Source organism: Alligator mississippiensis, chromosome 4 (genome assembly GCF_030867095.1).
Source record: "Alligator mississippiensis isolate rAllMis1 chromosome 4, rAllMis1, whole genome shotgun sequence".
NCBI classification, from domain to species: Eukaryota; Metazoa; Chordata; order Crocodylia; family Alligatoridae; genus Alligator; species Alligator mississippiensis.
This window is the reverse complement of record NC_081827.1, coordinates 238038125-238055842: the sequence shown is the minus strand read 5'-3', so window position 1 is coordinate 238055842 and position 17718 is coordinate 238038125. Positions and strand designations below refer to the sequence as shown.

Sequence of the window (17718 nt, the reverse complement as noted above, 5' to 3'; positions counted from 1 at the left end):
TGTATAAACTTGCCTATGAGTTTTGAAGTAACTACATAGTCTATTTTTACAAGTGAATAGTATTTATGCTGTAGTGCTTGTATGAACAAAACACTGTAAAGTTACTATTAAATACTTTTCATTTCAAATTTATTTAAAAAATGTTTTTTATATTTATTTGTGACCATACGTACCACTGGGACACCCTATTTTGTCTATGTACTGCAGCTTATTGAATAAAACTGACTAAAATTATTTTAATGTGAAAATATTTCCATAAGTAGATGAGATAACTTTTATTAAACCAACTGAGAAAGTTGGAAAAAAGTTTTTTGCAAGCTTTTGGGCACAATCACCCTTCACCTACCCAAAGAACCTTCCCTGCCTATGTCCTTAGACCAACATGGCTATAACCAAAAACCCAGCAATATAAAATAGATATAAAACCCAGCAAAGTAAAATACTTTTAGACTTATTAAAATGCCTGCTGCAATTAGTTCCTGATCTGTTCAAACTCTGTTTCCATGAAATAACAAAAATTATACACTGACATTCTTATCATTTTATGAAAAAAACTTCTATGAAAATGCAATTAACATATTGTTCTGTTATATACCTTACTAAAGTACTTAATAAATTAATCAAAACGTGCATTACTATTTCTTATAATATGAAAAATAATGTGATGAATTATTTTTTAAAAAAGATTTATTGTAAAGTATGTTAACTGTTTTAAAAACTCTTCCTGTAATATTTTAACACATTTGTAATATTTTAACACATTTAACACATGGTTAATTTTAGAAAAACTTTCTGCCTTTTAATAAATTAACCTCTTAATTTAACTTTAAGAAACTTTATTTCAACTCTTCTATTTCTCAGTTGTATTGAGAGAGAGGTTATTTTCTGAAGCACCTTACCTCACAGCTTCTGATGATCTGACAGAGTGTTCTGTTTCTCAGCAGTTGCAGGTGTTTTGAATGAAAGGACCTTTGTATGATAACAAAAGTAAAAGAATGATTCACCTTACATTTCTGGAACAAGAAACCCTAACGAATTTTGAGCTTGTCAGAAAGTTATAAGACTTTGACTATAATTTGGAAAGAATTATCTTAGTGAAATACCAACTGAATAAAATATGTAATAACTGTATTTTATTTTATATCTCTATTACAAAATATAGAATACTCTGCCAGGTTATGTGCTATACAACTTAAGTAAAAACTAGCAAACATCTATATACTAGAAATAGTATATTTTCCTTTGATATTGCTCCTATTTAGAGAATTGTATATAAAAAGCAAAGTACATCATGTCAAGCTAAAACCTAAACATCTGTGAATATGAATATGAAAATGTAATTTTGAATTTTTTTTCCTAATGCAAATGTTAGGTGCTTATGGTATAATAGCTCCAGCGAACTCTCTCTGAAATCAATTTAACATTGACTTCAACTGGTGTAGCATTGGGTACCACATACAAGGAGCATCTACACGAGATGTTTACAAAGCAGTTGTCTAATTAGCTGTGCAGTAAACATCTCATTGTCTATATGTACACTTCTATTAGGGCACATAAAACCAATAAACTTCACAGCAGGATAGGATTTATAAATAAATGTAGGTGCTGAGATGTAGTTACAAGTCCTTCCCTGCTGCGGAGTTTTTTTTGTGCTCAGCAGCGCACATGTAGACACTGAGCCAGCTGGCTGGGGCATGAAGCTGGCAGGTCAGAGCAGCCCCAGGCTGGCAGGCTGACCACCTGGGCCTCCTGCCAGCCAGAGCTACTGTGATGCAGGGCAGTGAGTTGTGGTCCAGACACATGTGTAAACTGTGCACCTAGGAGCTTCCCAGGAGCAAAAAACTGTGGAGCAATAAGCTCTACAGTTTATTGCTGCCACCTAATGGCACATGTAGACAGACACACAGTGGTTTATTCCAGAGTCCACTGATGTCAGCAGCTTTCCAGTTTCCTTCAGTGAGCTTTGGATTAGGTACTAAGTGATATTACTGCTTATGAAAGTGAGAGTCTGTTAGCAAGGCACTGCGCAAGTCTCTTCATCCTGCTCTATTATGTTTTGATTAGGGGTGCACTGATTGAAATTTTGGGGGCCGATATCAATAGCTGATTTTTAAGGAGGCGTATCAGCTGATACTGATCTGATTTCCAATACAGCTGCATCCAGCTGGTAAATCTATTGTGGTGAGAAGGGGGAGGGGGAAAGAACAGGTACTGGGAGGGAGGTGCAGATCAACGCCCCTTGCAGTGAGGGAGGGAGTGGGGCAGGGGCTGAGGTAGGTGCTGCCTGGGCAGGAAGGGGTGTGGGATGGAACCGTGGCTCATTTGGGGGGTGGGGTGGGAGGGGAGGAGTGGCTCCCACCACTGCTCACACCCTGGGGGGACACAGGGGGTGGGGGTGGGGGCATGTGCCCCTGGGCCTGAATGGGGTGAGCTGCAGCTGTGGGCTGGGGCTGAAGACCATGCTGGCCTCTTGCTGGTGGGGGGGGGGGAGAGCCTGGGTTGGGCTGAGCTCTACTTAGGGGGCAGCAGTGGTGCTGGGAGAGGGTTATGGGGGGCTATGTTGAAATTTGGGGGAGCTGCAGCCCCCCTGTAGCCCCATTCCCAGCACCACCACCGCCAGCCGCCCCAAGTGCAGCCTGGCCCAGCCCCTAACTAGTTAATCAGGCCTTAAATGTAATGCATAGAGAGGAGCCTCTAACATACTCATGAGATTATCTGGGTGCAATGGGTTTAATCCTGCCTTGATTGTAATCAAGTTAAAATCTCCTATTGGATTCAGTAATGAATTCAAGTCTTATTAGGAAAATACAATACTGCTCCTAATCATTCTACTTATTTCTTTGATTGCTATTGAGGAATTGAACATTCCTATGCTGTATAATGAAGACAGACAACTCCTTGATTGTGATAGGCCCTCAGGTTCTCTTGTGTATTTATAAACCCCATGAAAGACACTAATTTTCAGGTATTTTTTTTATTGCTGATAGGAGGGGATGGTAGGGGTGCTTAAAGTTGGACACCCCAAAGTTGCACCCTGTTTTCAGTTACTTATGAGCTTACCTAGCTTTCATTGCTTGGACTGAAGATTGCTTTGTTGGCTCTGTACTTCAGGCAGAATTTTGGGAAGATTTTCAACCAAATGGTTCAATCATTTTGAAGAGAGACAGGAACAAAATACTGTGTATATTTAAATGGTGGCAACCTTTTCTTTTGTCCAGGCCTGGTACCCCACCCTTTAAAGCAGGAATTCAAAATTTGGAAGAGATCAGAAATGTGCTTTTTGCTATTCTCAGAAAAACTTAATTCAAACTTGGTCATTAAACAATGTAGTTATTGGATAAACTGGAAGGTACAGATTGAAACAAAGTATTGCAGGAAGAGAAAGGAGTGTCTTGGGAGTAAAACAGTTGAATTTATGCCCTGGAAAATTAGACTGTATCTTTGCTTCAATCACAGAGCCCCCTGTGTGAGCTAGGTAAGTCACTTAAACCAAAGGCTCTTTGCAGGTCGTAATTGTGTGTTTCCTGTTTCTTGGGTGCCCTGCTTGATACCCTGTAGTGCACGGGTGGGCAAAATACATCCCAAGGGCCAGATCCAGCCCACCGGGTGATTTTATCTGACTTGTGGAAAGGTGCCTACCAATTCACTGCATCTGGCCCGGCCCCTGTTGTGTTTGCATGGGGCTGAGCCCCAATCATTCCCACAGGGGCAACACATGCTGTGTTCCCACCCTCACCTGTAGGATGGCCCTGACCCTGGCTTCTCAGGTAGGGGAGCGGCAGCATGGGGAAAGGGTGGCAGCGGGCAGGCAGGTATGGGAGTGGTGGCAGGTGGACAGGGGTGATGGTGGTAGCAGGTGGGGAAGTGGCAGCAAGCAGGTGGGCAGGGGTGCAGCAGCAGCAGCTGCTGTGTAGGAGAGCAGGACCCTTGCCAGCGCCCCGGGGTTGGGGCTAGGGGCCCAGAGTAGGGCAGCAGCAGCACAGAGCATGGGCTGTCTGAGGTCTGCCTGAATCCATTAGGTGGGGCTTTCTGGGGCTCACACGCAGTTCCTGGGTTCTCTGCCCAAGCCATGCACCTCCAGGGGGGATCCCTGCGCAAGGAAGGGGACCCCCCTCAGCAGCTCAGGGGCAGAGAAGGATCTTGGAGTCGTAATTGACTCCAAGATGAACATGAGCTGGCAATGTAACGAGGCCATCAACAAGGCCAATCGCACCTTGTCGTGTATTAGCAGGTGCATGACTTATAGATCAAAGGAGGTGATGCTCCCCCTCTATGCGGCACTGGTCAGGGCGCAGTTGGAGTATTGTGTCCAGTTCTGGGCGCCACACTTCAAGAGGGACGTGGGGAATCTCGAGAGGGTCCAGAGGAGGGCCACTCGCATGATTAGTGGCCTTCGTGATAGACCCTACAGGGGGAGGTTGAGAGAGCTGAATCTCTTCAGCCTTCACAAGAAACAGCTGAGGGGAGATCTTGTGGCCACTTATAAATTTATTAGGGGAGGTCAATGGGGAATAGGGGAAGAGCTGTTTACTAAGGTGCCCCAGGGAGTGACTAGGAATAACGGGTATAAACCAGTTGAGGGTGGATTTAGGTTAGATATTGGGAAGAAAATTTTCACAGTAAGGGCGGCCAGGATCTGGAATGGGCTTCCAAGAGAGGTGGTGCTATCACCTAGCTTGGAGGTCTTCAAGAGGAGGCTAGATAGCCACCTGGCTGGGGTCATCTGACCTTGGTCCTCTTTCCTGCCAGGGGCAGGGGGGTGGACACGTTGATCCATTGTGGTCCCTTCCAACTCTACAATCTAGGAATCTATGAAGCCAGCAGTTCAGCCCCCCTTATTGCCATGTGCAGGTCCTGGGTAACAGTGGGGAGCTCCACATTGTAGTTGGGCCAGTTCTATCCCTCTCCCTGCCAGCCTGGCTGAGCCCTATGACCTGCACCAGCAGTTTCATCATGCGCGGCTCCCTGTGGCAGTGTGGAACTCGGGCAGAGATCCCAGGAACTGCATGTGAGCCCCATGCAATGGAGCCAGTGGCCTGGCCAGGTGTAGTCCTGGGGCTCGCCAGGACCATGGGCTGCTGGGGGGGGGGGTCCACCTGCTGTGGGCCATGAGCTCCCTGAGGGTCTGCCACCTGCTGCTGCCCCTGGCAAGAGGGGCTGTGTGCAATAAGCAGGGCATGTTTGTAGGAGGGCCCCACACATACCTACACCCATACCCCCTGCACACATCCCCACTCTCCCCCCTCCACACACCCTACAATCCCCCACAAACCCCATACCCACCCACGCACACCAACACAGCCTCCACACCCACAGCCCCCAACAAACCCCATACCCACCCACAGCCTTCCCTCCCCACAGTATACAAAAGTAAGACTTAATTTTGAGCTATTATGCAATCAACTCTATATACACACATGCAAACATACACACATATCAGGACAAAAATATTTTTTGAAATAAAATTAAAATATAGTAGATGTTTGATTTTTAGTATACAAGTTGGGTTTTTTTCTGGTTCCAAGATGGCAAACCCCCCTCCAAAAGGAGTATTTCCAGAGGCATGGGGATGGGCTTCCAGTGGCAAAGGAGGTTAGGGGTGGGCCTTCCAGCCCCAAGATGGTTACCAGGGAGTGGGGCATCTGTCAAGGGGTGGGGCTACCCTTGCAACCCTCGACAGCTCACCAAAACTTGTTAAGCAGCCCTCCAGCTGAAATAATTGCCCACCTCTGCTATAGCGTCATTTGCAGAAGTGCTGACCACTCGCAACTGCAATTGGAGTCAATGGGAGTCCTGCTGTGAACACATAGGGCATGTCCAGATGAGCCTGGGCATGTCCAGATGAGCCTGCACATGTCTTGTGCAATATCTCAAACCCTGCCTCCCCCCAAGCCCTCCCAATCCCTGCCCTGCCTGGCCCCAGCCCTGTCCCCCCACCCTAGCATCCCCACAATAAAAAAAAAAAAAGCCAACCCTCTCCCTCCCAGCACTTACCAGCAGTTCTAGCTGCCATCTGGGTCACTGGGGTCCTGCTTGCACAATGCGGGGCAGGGTGACAGCCCCAGTGGCCCCAACCCAGGCCTGCTGCCCCCCATTGCCCTGTGTTGCCTGGGTAGGGCTCTGCCAGAAGGCCCTGGAGCCCCCACAGCCCCTGCTACAGTGTGTAGAGGTTTTATTTATTTAAGTGCCAGTGCCTGGGGCTGGGGGGGCAGCCATGGGAGCCTGGGGCTGCAAGTGGGGGCTGGGGGAGCGGGGCTGGGTGGGGCAGTCATCAGGGGAGCTGCAGCAGCCGGTGAGGGATGGGGCCAGGTGGGGCATGTGGGCCCTGCAGGTGGGGTAGCCCCTGCAGGGGCCATTTGGCCCCTGTTGGGGGTGCTGTTTACCCCTGTGGTGGGGCAGAGCCCCTGAGGGGAGCTCATAGCCCCTGTTGGGGGGCAGCAAAATATATATTCATGTATTAATGAATTCATGAAAGGTATTTAGAGTTCACTTTATTATTATGATAGAGAAACTGGTAGTCTTCCAAATTGCTTTAACACTGTAGCTATATCAATAAGTCATTGCCCAACTAATCACTGTCTCCACTATCTCTCTGTCTGTCTCACTCTCTCTCTCTCTCTCTCTTTATAGTGGCCTCTTGTTTTAATTGTGGAGGAACATGGATTTTGGAGTATTTTACAGAGTGACTTTGGGATTTTTTATTAGGGATTTTTCAGTTTTCCAATAGGGAACACCTCCCTGCTAGAGAGGCCAGTGGCAGGACCCTGTCTGCTCAGAGTTGGTACCTTGGACCCAGCTGGCTGCGGCTGACCTCCTGGCCAAATGGGGCCAGGAGGACATGCTTTGACAGTTCAATGCAGGCCACCACACCTGGAACATCTTCTGGGCAATAGCTGCCCAGATGGCTGGGCAGGAGGCCCACTGGCAGCTGGCCCAGAGGAGCAGATTGGCCCATCTGGGTCTGGCAGGTGCACAGCAGGTCACAGGCAGGCAGCAGCCCCCACTGCCAACTGCTGCAGTGGGTAAAGGGTGCAGGGAGCTCTCAGGGCTGCTTCAGCAGTCCGGCTGCCACAAGGGGTAGTGTCCCCAGGTACCAAATGGCCTGGCCTCAGAAGCTCCTGAGAGCGAGTAGTCCTCAACTACTTGCCAGGGCAGCTTTTTATACTGCTGGGGACAGAACAGGTGCTGGCCCCGAGCTCTAGCTCCCCCTGGTTGCAGATCCGAGAGGAGCCAGGCACGGTTATTTTGCACCAAGTGGCACAATTTGCTCCACAACAAAGTGCATGACCGAGCACGTGCACTGAGGCAAAAAGCCCCAGCTCAAATTTGTACTGTTCCTATTTGAGCTGCTGCAAGCACACATGCTTGGATGTGTGCATGCACCCATAAAGGGCTTAAAAGTCAGGTCCTAGGCATCTCAAAATTCAACATCCAAAGTTGGTAGAAAAAGACTTTACCTTCATCTTTTCAAACTCAAATTACCCTGCTGTAAAATGGAGATAAAAACACTCCCTTCACCTTACACTGGTGAAAATAAATTTATATTTGCGAATCACTCAGATACCATAAATATGAGTCTCTGAAAAACCCATGAGGAAATTCATGCTGTCTTCACAACAGGTTTTCAAATAATGAGGATAGAGAAAAATCTGGATTAGTTTTCTTTTTTCAAATATACAACCTCTAGCATAAAACACCTGTATCTTGGATGCAACATTTTAAAGATGTGGATGAAGCAGAGGGAATACCTGGCTCAGATAATGAACTCATTAAAATGTTTGGTAATGGCACTGAGCTAATGCTCTTTACTTAAACTACATGCTGCTCTGCTGGTCTTCTGCCAGTGTCACAAAGATTGGAATCTCTAGAAAGCATGTGGTAGAACAGAAGAGAAACTGAGCTAATTACTGATATGAAATAGAAAAAACAATAATTTTGTAAGGAAGCAAATATAACAGGGACCAAATCTGCATGAGATGTTTACTGTGCAGTAGCTCATTACTACTGCACAGTAGCATCACAGGGCACACCCTGCTATTGCAGGGTAGTAACGAGCTATGTACTGCGCAGTAGTAATGAGCAACTGCGCAGCCAGTCTCACCTGGAAGCCATATGGAGATGCTACTGTGCAGTAATGCTGGTTACTGCGCAGTCAGCGTCTCATGTAGACATGTTCAGGATAGATGCAGGCAGGTCCAGCCCATGAACAATTTCACACCACGAGTGCCTGCTGTGGGAAAAGCCAAGTTCACTACTTTTTTAAGGATTATGAAATCTACCTGTTGTCTTTCAGACAACTAGTGAAACCCACAACACAGATTAAATTGGTATGGAATCCTCCAACCAGCAAATAAGACTAAACTGGGTCTGAGTTCCTGAAATGATGGTGATGTGTAGGGGGTGCACGTGCACCCCCTGAGATTAGCCATGAACCTCCTGGAAGCGCCAGCTGCAAAACCGGAAGTGCCAGTGGAAGTGCACTTATGGTTTTGCTGCTGGCTCAGCGATTGGCCACTGAGGGAAACCCACCCTGCCCCCCTCCCGGTTGGAAATTGGCCACTGAGGGGGGACCCTCCCTGTCGGCGATCTGGTGCCCCCCCCCAGACTCAGGAGGCACCAGTCGCCCATGCTGGATTGTATGGTCAGCCTAGGCTCTCTGATTTTCCTCCTTCTTTTCCCCTCTGAGAATAGACTCACTAGGCATGTCCAGATGAGTGCGGTTGTGTGGTATGTGGTGCTGCAACCACGTTTGCAGCAGCATATACTGCACAGTCTAGAGTTCTCCATGCTGCAAGGGCATGCTGCCTGCCATTTTTTTTTCTGTGATATTTTTTGACCCCTGGATATCCAGGGGTCAAAAAAAAACCACAGAAAAAACCCAAAGCAGCAGACACTCGGGCAGCATGTACTGCTAAAAAGTGGAGCAGGGCCACTCAGAGCGGCTCTGCGGCTGCTGGCCAGGTTCCACCGAGCAGGATTGCTGTGGCTGCAGCTCCGGGAGGCCCCCAGAACCCCAAGTAAGGCTGCTGGGGCCAGCACAGTGCTGGCCCCAGCCTCCCTTAGGCCACCTGGAACAACTTGCTGCATGCCAAAGCATGTGTGGCACGGGCATTCCCCAGGGACAAGAAGCGGCGGCACAAGGTGCACTGCTGCTACTTGTCCCCGGGGAACCAAACATCCACACGTCTGGACATGCCCACTGGTTCTTCTTGATATTGACTGACAGTTGTGTGCATGAAATAATACTTTACAGTCGTATTACAATTTTAATTTTGAGAACCCCAAAGAACTTTGCAGAGATGGAGAAATATCCCACTACTACAGCTAGGGTAATTGAACTATTGAGAACTTAAGTGATTTTTTTTAAGGTCATGAGTCCATTATAGGAGCAAGGTCTTTCAAAAGGATATTCAGCCCAGAAAACATTTCAGGATACAGTATTCCCTATAGATTATAACATAGAACTCTAACTTCTGCAAATTGTAGCTATTGCTGAAATGATGGAACAGCGTTAGCCTGCTGTAACACTTTTATAACTCAGCTGAGTCACTGACTTTAAATAATAGATTTCCCTGTAAAGAAGTGTCATCTATAGGAATCAGCCCAGAGATTGGAGCCAGGTTGATTCTTATTCAAACATTGCTAATGGTACATTTTTGTACGTTTTGTGAACTTGGGCAAGTCACTTAACCTTTCAGATTTAGGCCATGCACAAATGTTCATTTCTATGGGCATTTTACAGAAATTTCTAAGAGAAATTCTTACTAGTAATAAAATAGCCTGGGTTTTGCATTTTAGCCCCCTGGATGGAGAGCTTCACAGGCAAGCTGTACAGGCACAGAGCACCAAAGGGCTACTCCCTGGACCACCCCTGCCCTTATAGAACCCCATTAATTCCTGCCTGGGAAGGGGGCAGGCTGTCAACTAGCAGTTAGCAATTGCTGAAAAGTAACACTTGCCACAGACAGCCTGGGGAGGGTCCCAGCCAGGAGAATGCCCCCTCATCCTGCCAATCAGCTGAATGGCAGGGTGGAGGAATTTTTCAGGACTCCCTGGCAGCTTACCTCTGGGTAGGCTATCAGAAAACCAGTGCTTTCATTCCCCGCTCCCTTGGATTGCTGCACAGTACTTGTAGAAAGTAGTTGAAAACACTAAGTATCATTTTTAGATGGACCAACACCACTGAAAAATAAAAAGCATAAGAGGGATACAGAGGCCGCTGGTGGGAAAAATACTGCTTTATTTTTGCAGTATTCTGCTTGAGAAAGTCAGGAGGCAAAAAGATGTAGCAGATCTCATGAAGTACCTGAGAGGCTACTGAAAACTAGCACTCATGAACTACCTAAGAGACTAAAAACACATTCTCCTTAGGATTCCCAAATAATAGCTCTGGTTATAATCTGATATTTATAGAGGTCAGTATTAAAACCAGATGTCTTTTCGTAAAAAGAAGAAATCAGGCCTAAGCAATTGTTTGCATAGCAGTATAAATAAGAGCAATGTTCTTTGGTAGACTACATCTATTATTTAGTACTCACCTGTTGTTATTCTGAAGTTCTTCTGTAAGTTCTCCTGGTCTATATTTGGTTAACCCATCAAGACTTATCAAATAGATCCACATTTCTCACCATCAGCGCTAGAGAAGTCCGATCATGTTGGTATGAAATATTTACATCCAGGAAATGTTCAGGTGCCTTAAAAACAGAAATGTTGTGGTTGTTTTCCCCACTTGCTATGTAAATATATTTTCTATACTTTGCTTGACATATTTATGAAAAATAACAACAAGTTACTACTTGGTTGTGTAAATTGTTAGCAAAGCTTTCAGCTGTAGGGAACAAATTTCATGCAACTATTTCAATCACACCAGAAATTACTAGAATGGCTTCTACTGCATCATAATTTGCAGTACCCCTGCATAGACAAATTCCTACTCTTGGTATTACTCTGGAACTACATTTTATAGATCCAAAGCACATTACCAGCAGCACAGTTTTAGGAGGCAGACAGTTCATATTGGCTACTATCACTTAAATTTTGCCTATATTTCAGCTATATGTAGGACATTTCCACTTTAGTCAATGCAAGTTGTGTGTATACCAGTTTACCTGTGATACTGAACCCTGGCTATCACTATGTCAGTGACCGACACAGGGCTTGATCCTAGAAAGTTAAGCACAAAATCTTAAATAGTTATTTGTATTGAGGACAGTGTATTCGTTATTTTTTTAGGTATGAAACTATCTGAGGAAGAATTGTAGTACTCAGTGGTCACGTCTACTAGTGACACTATGTCACCATAGCAATGTGCTATGGCGATGTAGTGTTGGTGGGCACAAACCATGACACTGCAGCTATGTTGTATACGATCCCTCAGTATAGTGTGTGGCTACAGTGACATAGTGGCTAAAAATAACCATGCGCCACCAGTACGGCGCAGTACGGGCTGTTAAGGAAGTAACTAAATGATGGTACAGTAACAATGGTGCCATAGGGGCATGTGTAGATGCACCCACAGGACATATCTATATGTATATTAACGTGCCTTTTCTAATGCAGGTTAAATTTAGTACCTCCAATGTGAGGTACTAAATGAGCATTAGGCTGCCCTAATGTGCAGTAGCGCATGCTTTTTTAGTGATACTTAATGCACAGTAGACTATTTTACTGTGCACTAGCATAATGTTATGGTTTTTTACACGACACTTTAATGCTTCATAAAATAGTTTACTGCTCATTATGGCGCATGTGTAGACATGCCCAGTAGGTCTACATGGGATGCTTTACTGTGCAGTAGACTAATCTACTGCATAGTAAAGCATCACTAAATAACCGTGCTAATAAACTACTGCACAGTAAACCAGTCTATAGTAAACTAGTCTATAGCTACTGCACAGTAAACTATAGATACAGGTACTATACTAACTGCGTAGTACATACTGCACAGTAGGGCTTGTATAGACACTGACTGGGAGCAAATTTGCTCCTGGTCAGCCACACCAGTAGGGAGCCTGGTCCTGGTGCTGCTCAGCTCCCAGCTCCCCCAGGAGTCAGTCCATACAGGGATTGGGTCCCTCTCTACCCTGGTGTCCCGGTGCTAGCTGCCTCACCAGTGGGACTGCTCCTAGCCAGCCCCGACTGGGCAGGGAATCCCCACCCAGCCAGGGGCTCGCTGCTACTTCTCCACTGGTGGAGCAGCTCCCAGCCACCTCCAGCTCAGCAGGGACTCTCCACCCAGCTAGGGGCTTACTGCTAGCTGCCCCACTGGCAGATCAGGGCAAGGGGCTGGGACCTGCCCCTTCCCCGCAGCTATTTCATAGCTCCATGCCCCAATTGCCCAATCTAGGCAGGGAAGAACTGTGGGGGAGGGGTAGGTTCCAGCCAACCCTGGGCTATGTGGGGAAGCCCCGCTGGGCACAAGGCTTGTTCCCATGTGCACAGGGCAGGAGAGCTCTGCAACAGCAGCTCTCCCACCCGGTGCACATCAGGACCCCTCTCAATGTGTACAGGTCCAGGAGACAGCTGTCTTCTGGCCCCATGTGCATAGGAACCAGTTCTGTATTCCCTGCCAGACCCTGGGCTAACACCCAGGGGAAGCCTGGAGCTCCCTCTGACTGCTGTGGGGGGCAGAGCAAGGTGGAAGCAAATCTGTTCCCATGAGAAAGCACTTGTAAATATGCTCCCCGGTAGGCTTATTGTACAGTATTCTTAGTGCTCAGTAAGCCTACTTCAAGTTAAAAGCACTTGTAGAAGTGTCCAATAAGAACAGAAGAAATATTAGGTCTAGTTTCTATTCCCAGACATTGTGTGTGATTTTGGAAAACTTATTTTGGCCTTGAACCTCAGTTTCTTTACTTGTAAAATAAAGGTCTCATCGAATGAAAACTGCAAAGTATTGTAATAGGGGTATAGGTTGTAGCCGTGTTGTTCTAAAGACATAGGCAGGCAAGGTTCTTTGGGTAAGTCTGATATCCTTTATTAGACCAACTCAAATAGTAGAAAAAAATTCTTTTTAAGTTTTCGGGCAGGCTTAGGAAGCAGATGCTTCCTCAGCCTGACAAAGGGTGTTTGTGCCTGAAAGCTTGCAAATATTTTTCCCAACTATTTGAGTTGGTCTAATAAAGATATCAGATTTACTTGAAGTAATAGAATTGTATATTAGACATTAACTTTTGTGAGAAAGGAAACTAAAATAAATATTTTGAATTATTGTTCTGTATATTTTAAATTTCACATCTTCTGTCATTATCTTCCTAACTAACTACAGCTGGTCAGACAATGGGGATTTTTACCTTTTGGGTGAAAAACTTAAAACTGAGGATTTTTGGCCAAATAAGGAAAAATTGAAGTTGAAGATGTTGTTTTTAAACCAAATATTTTTCTTTGGAAAACCTACTATGCCTAGGCTTGGCAGGATTCAATTTTTATTGGTAAACATTGATAAGCATTGATTTCATCTCATGCTCACAGACTGATGAAAAAGGGAGTTGCAGGTCAGAGTATAGAGGCCCTGTCTCTTTAAAAAGGAAAACAGGTGGCATAAGGACTCAACTAAGCAATTAGCTACTCATTCAGAGGTACTAGGAAGTGGGCTAGAGGGAGATAACAGGATATTTAAATCCTTGCCTAAAGTGGGGAAAAGTATTTGAGTTAGGCCAGAAGGAGCAGCTCTGGAAGAAGACCTGGGAAGCAGTGGAAGGGAGTTCCTGACATCTGAGTGGGTCAACTCAGCTGCAGAGAACTGGGAAGAGACTGTAATAAAAGGCAAAGAAGCCCACTAGTAAGACTGGTATGTGAGAGAAAGTCTCCAATTAGAAAGGATACAAGTTTTGGTGTTTTTCTTGGCCTTTTCAGTTTGTTTGGGGTTTTTTTTCCCATCCCAGGGATGGAAGATCTTTATGTTGTTAATTTAATTTAAATCCACAAAAATTGAAATAAATGCTTAAAAATAAACATTGTAGCCAGGAAAATTATTAAAAAATAAACATCTAATTCCGTCAAGTCTAATATGCCTCATGGGAGTTGAAGTGTGATGCATCATACCCAGGTTATCCTCTGTGGTCTGGACAGATTACATCTCCCACGATGCATGATTTATGTATTTCCAGTGGTGTAAGTGTCTTAATCACTAGAGAACCAGTCACAGGGAAAGATATTTTTAGTAGGCTTATGCCCAATAAGAAATGTACAATGAAACCTCCACCTAATTAACTGGCAAGTGTGGAATCAGCTGTGTATCACCTTGCCCTGGTGAATGTAACACCTACTTCAGCACAACATGAACTCCATTTACACCTGACAGGGGTGTAGGTTGTAGCCGTGTTGGTCTCAGGACAAAGGCAGACCAGATTCTTTGGGTGAATCTGATATCTTTCATTAGGCCAATTTAAGTCAGTCTAATAAAAGATATCGGATTCACCCAAAGAACCTTGTCTGCCATTTACAGCTGACAGAAGGTTCTCCTGAACATGATGGTTAGCCACAAAGACAGCTGTCTCATTACTTTCATTACAAAGAACGATATTGGCTTCCTTTCCGGAGAGTATTCTGACAACTGACAATGCTGTAACAGGGAAACAATTATAAAACAACACAAGGAAGTTACAAATTATGAACCACGGAAAGTATATTGAAGATTATTAATTCAACCTCTCAGAAGTTGTAAATGCCTTACAGGTGTCCATTTATAAGCTAAAATTATTTAATCAGATTATACTATGTGATTTGCATTATGCTTAACAGTCACCCCTTCTCAGAAAAAGAGGTAATGAATGGTGCTCCTATTTACTGGCTCACCCACAATTAAATTGCAGGTTAATTAAAGTGGATGAAAGGAAAAATGAGTAACAGTATTGGTGAATATTAATATTATGCTTGTGTAAGCAAAGACCTCAACTGGATATATATGTAAGCATTATATAATTAATCTTAAGAACACATTGCAGCAAAATACTGTCATATAGGCCATTAGATTTCAGATAAAGATTAGGTATAAATAGGATCTATAACTTATTTTTAGCATCCTTTGTGAGAGAGATGCTGTAAAAACAAGAATCATAAGAAAAATCCTGCTGGAAGAATTTATAGTCTGCCTAAAGTTAAACCATGTAAAAATAAAGGAAGCAACAACGAAAGAACAGAGCAGCTAAACATTTCGAAAATGCAGCTTGTTAGTTTAAAAAATGTTTGTGTTTTTTCTGTTAAAAAAATGCAATATTTACAGCTGGAGATTCAATTGTTGGATTAGTTAAAACTTTGCTGAAAAGAAGAGCAATAGGAGGAACTGAGTTTGGGAGATGGAACAGAAGAAAGTAAATGTGGGGGGGTCAGAGTTGTGGGCATCTAATTAGTCATTGTAAAATCACATGTTATGTGACGGTCAAGAAGGAATTTTCCCCATGTTATAACAAGTGTTAAAGCAGTGATTCTCAATTAGGGTTCCAGGCACCCTGGGGTGCTGTGAGATCTTTTGAAGGGTGCCACAGGACCTGTGAGATAAGCACAGAAAAGCAGGCTCAGACTCTCCCAGCCTGGTGGTTTCCCCCTCCTCAACTTCCTAGCCCCTCTGCAAGAAGATAAGCACTGTAATAAATAAGTTCGTTTCTTGAAATGGGGTGCCACTCAATTCACAAAAGATCTGGAGGGTCTAATGAGTCTAATCTGGGGTGTCTCGAGTCTAAAAATGTTGAAAACCACTGTGTTTATAGTGTCCTCTGGATCACTAAGTTTTCAAAACAAACTACACAGAACAGAGGTAGGCAGTTATTAGGGCTGGAGGACCACTTAAGAAGTTTTGGTGATAGGTGGGGTGCTGGTCTGGCCTTAACCCTGTCATGGCTGTTTACACTGCCTGAAAGGGGGAGAAGGAAAGAGGGGCTCGGGAGATGACAATTGATCCTATCCAGCCCTGGGCCCATTTGCCCCACACCCACCACTGGGGGCACCGGATGGAGTGAACGGGCAGGATCTCCATTGAGACCAGCCTGGGACATGGACAGATACAGTGCGTTCAGCTAGGTGGATAGGATGGGGCCATGGGCAGGTGGGGATGGTGTCTGGGAGTGGGACAGGTGGGTGGGACCAGAGCCTGGGTCAGGATTGCAGGGTGATAACAGCATGGGACAAAGGCACTGGGCAGAGCCGTGATCCACTCCCCACACATCCCTGCAATTGGCACTGGTTCCAAGGGCAGGGGCTGGCTGCTGCCCATGGAACCAGTGCCCGCCCCAGCCCCATGATCCCAGCCCTGCCTACCCATCCCACTCCTGGACTCTGCTCCCTGCCTGCCTGCAGTGCCATCCCATCAGCCCAGCTGACTGCACCCAGCCTGTGGGGGTCCTAGGCCGGTCTCCTTGGAGACACCACCTGCCCACCCCATCTGATGCCCCTGCTGGTGTGTGCAGGGTGGAGGGGCTGGGGTGACCTTGCAGCAGGGCTGGGTTTGGTGGTGGCAGTGGAGACACTGGCAGTAGCAGCTGGAAGGTGCCACCACTGCAGGGGCTGCTGGGAAGCCAAGTCCAGGCTGGCCATATTTTGCCTACCCCTGGCATAGAACAATTAGTTAATTCCATTAGAACAGTGATGGTTAGGAAATGGTATTTAGAGGTTTGCTTTTGGGAACTGGCTTGTAGGTAAAGTAGATATGCATTAGAACTATGGTCCAGGGCAATGGCAAGGGTTAACTGATTTCTAAAAGCCTCTTTGCAGACACACTGGGCCTGTCACAAGGAAGCAGCAAGCAGACACACGGGCTGGGAAACAGAAGACATGCACCATGCTGTTTCATAACATGAGGTAAGGTGGCACCAGGTCACAGTGCCCAATTGCAGAGCTCTTGGGAGTTCTGGCTTTGGTAGATGGACCAAATTAGGAGAGACCAGAAAGAACCAAATTAGGACATGTGCATGTGATGGGTTTGTGAAAGAAAGGAATATGCTGACAGGGCAGAACATGGACAATATGACAACCACAGGAAGGCCAATCAGTGATGCACAGGGATGAAGAGTCATTAGGAGGGAAAAAAATACAAAACGGGTATTTCAGAGCAGGAGAGGGTTCCCAGGAAGGGAACCTGAGGCCATCATGGGCAGAAGGCACACCACCAGCCTGCCTCACCCACCCCAATGGGGGAGAGCAGGCCTCAGCCTCTGACATCCAGGCTGCTGACATCTGACATTCAAGAGAGAACCTCAGAGCGAAGCTTGCTTACAGGCCAGATGCACCTTGACTCAGTAAACTGTGGGACTGGTAGATATAGACTTGTTTGCATTATTCTTATCTGCTATCACTGTGTATCAATAAAATGTACTTATTACTGAACTGAGAGGCTGTAGTTGGGCTAAGTGTTTGGGTCCTCCTGGAACAAGGTATCTGGGTCATAAATCCAGTGCCAACAGACAGTTCCTGTGCAATTCCTAAATGTGCAAGTCTCTTTAAATGTTTTTGGGAAAAGCAGGCCTCTGACTATGTGCATCACATAAAGAAGGACAAAGAAACTCACTTTAATTTCTTACTATAATGAAGCCTGAATATGGAGGCAGGCATGTATTGATTATTATTAGCCTTATTATTATTGTTTGTATGTTCTACGCAGCATAAAATGTAAAAATACTTGCTCTGAAGAGTTTATACTGGAAAAGTGACTGTCTCCTCCTGTTTTCCTATGACCTGTCTAACTGCTCCTTCAGCACGTCTTTCAGAAGAACCTCCTCATCCTCT

The 17718-nt window shown here is 45.5% G+C and overlaps 1 protein-coding gene across 3 annotated transcripts in view; it reads right to left on the bottom strand.

The window, feature by feature from the left end:
• The window catches only part of MAP3K19 (mitogen-activated protein kinase kinase kinase 19), a 36357-nt gene that overhangs the window by 15130 nt on the left and 3509 nt on the right, over positions 1-17718 (bottom strand). For 2 of the 3 annotated variants that reach the window (XM_019480485.2, XM_019480486.2), the window contains exons 2-3: positions 10539-10694; positions 900-969 (exon numbers count right to left, since the gene is read on the bottom strand). In XM_019480485.2, coding sequence (XP_019336030.1) covers positions 900-969; positions 10539-10621 — 153 coding nt within the window. In that variant the 5' untranslated portion in view covers positions 10622-10694. Of the gene's footprint in view, positions 1-899; positions 970-3060; positions 3234-10538; positions 10695-17718 lie in introns of those variants that run through there. The other variant, XM_019480487.1, reaches the window with a different exon arrangement.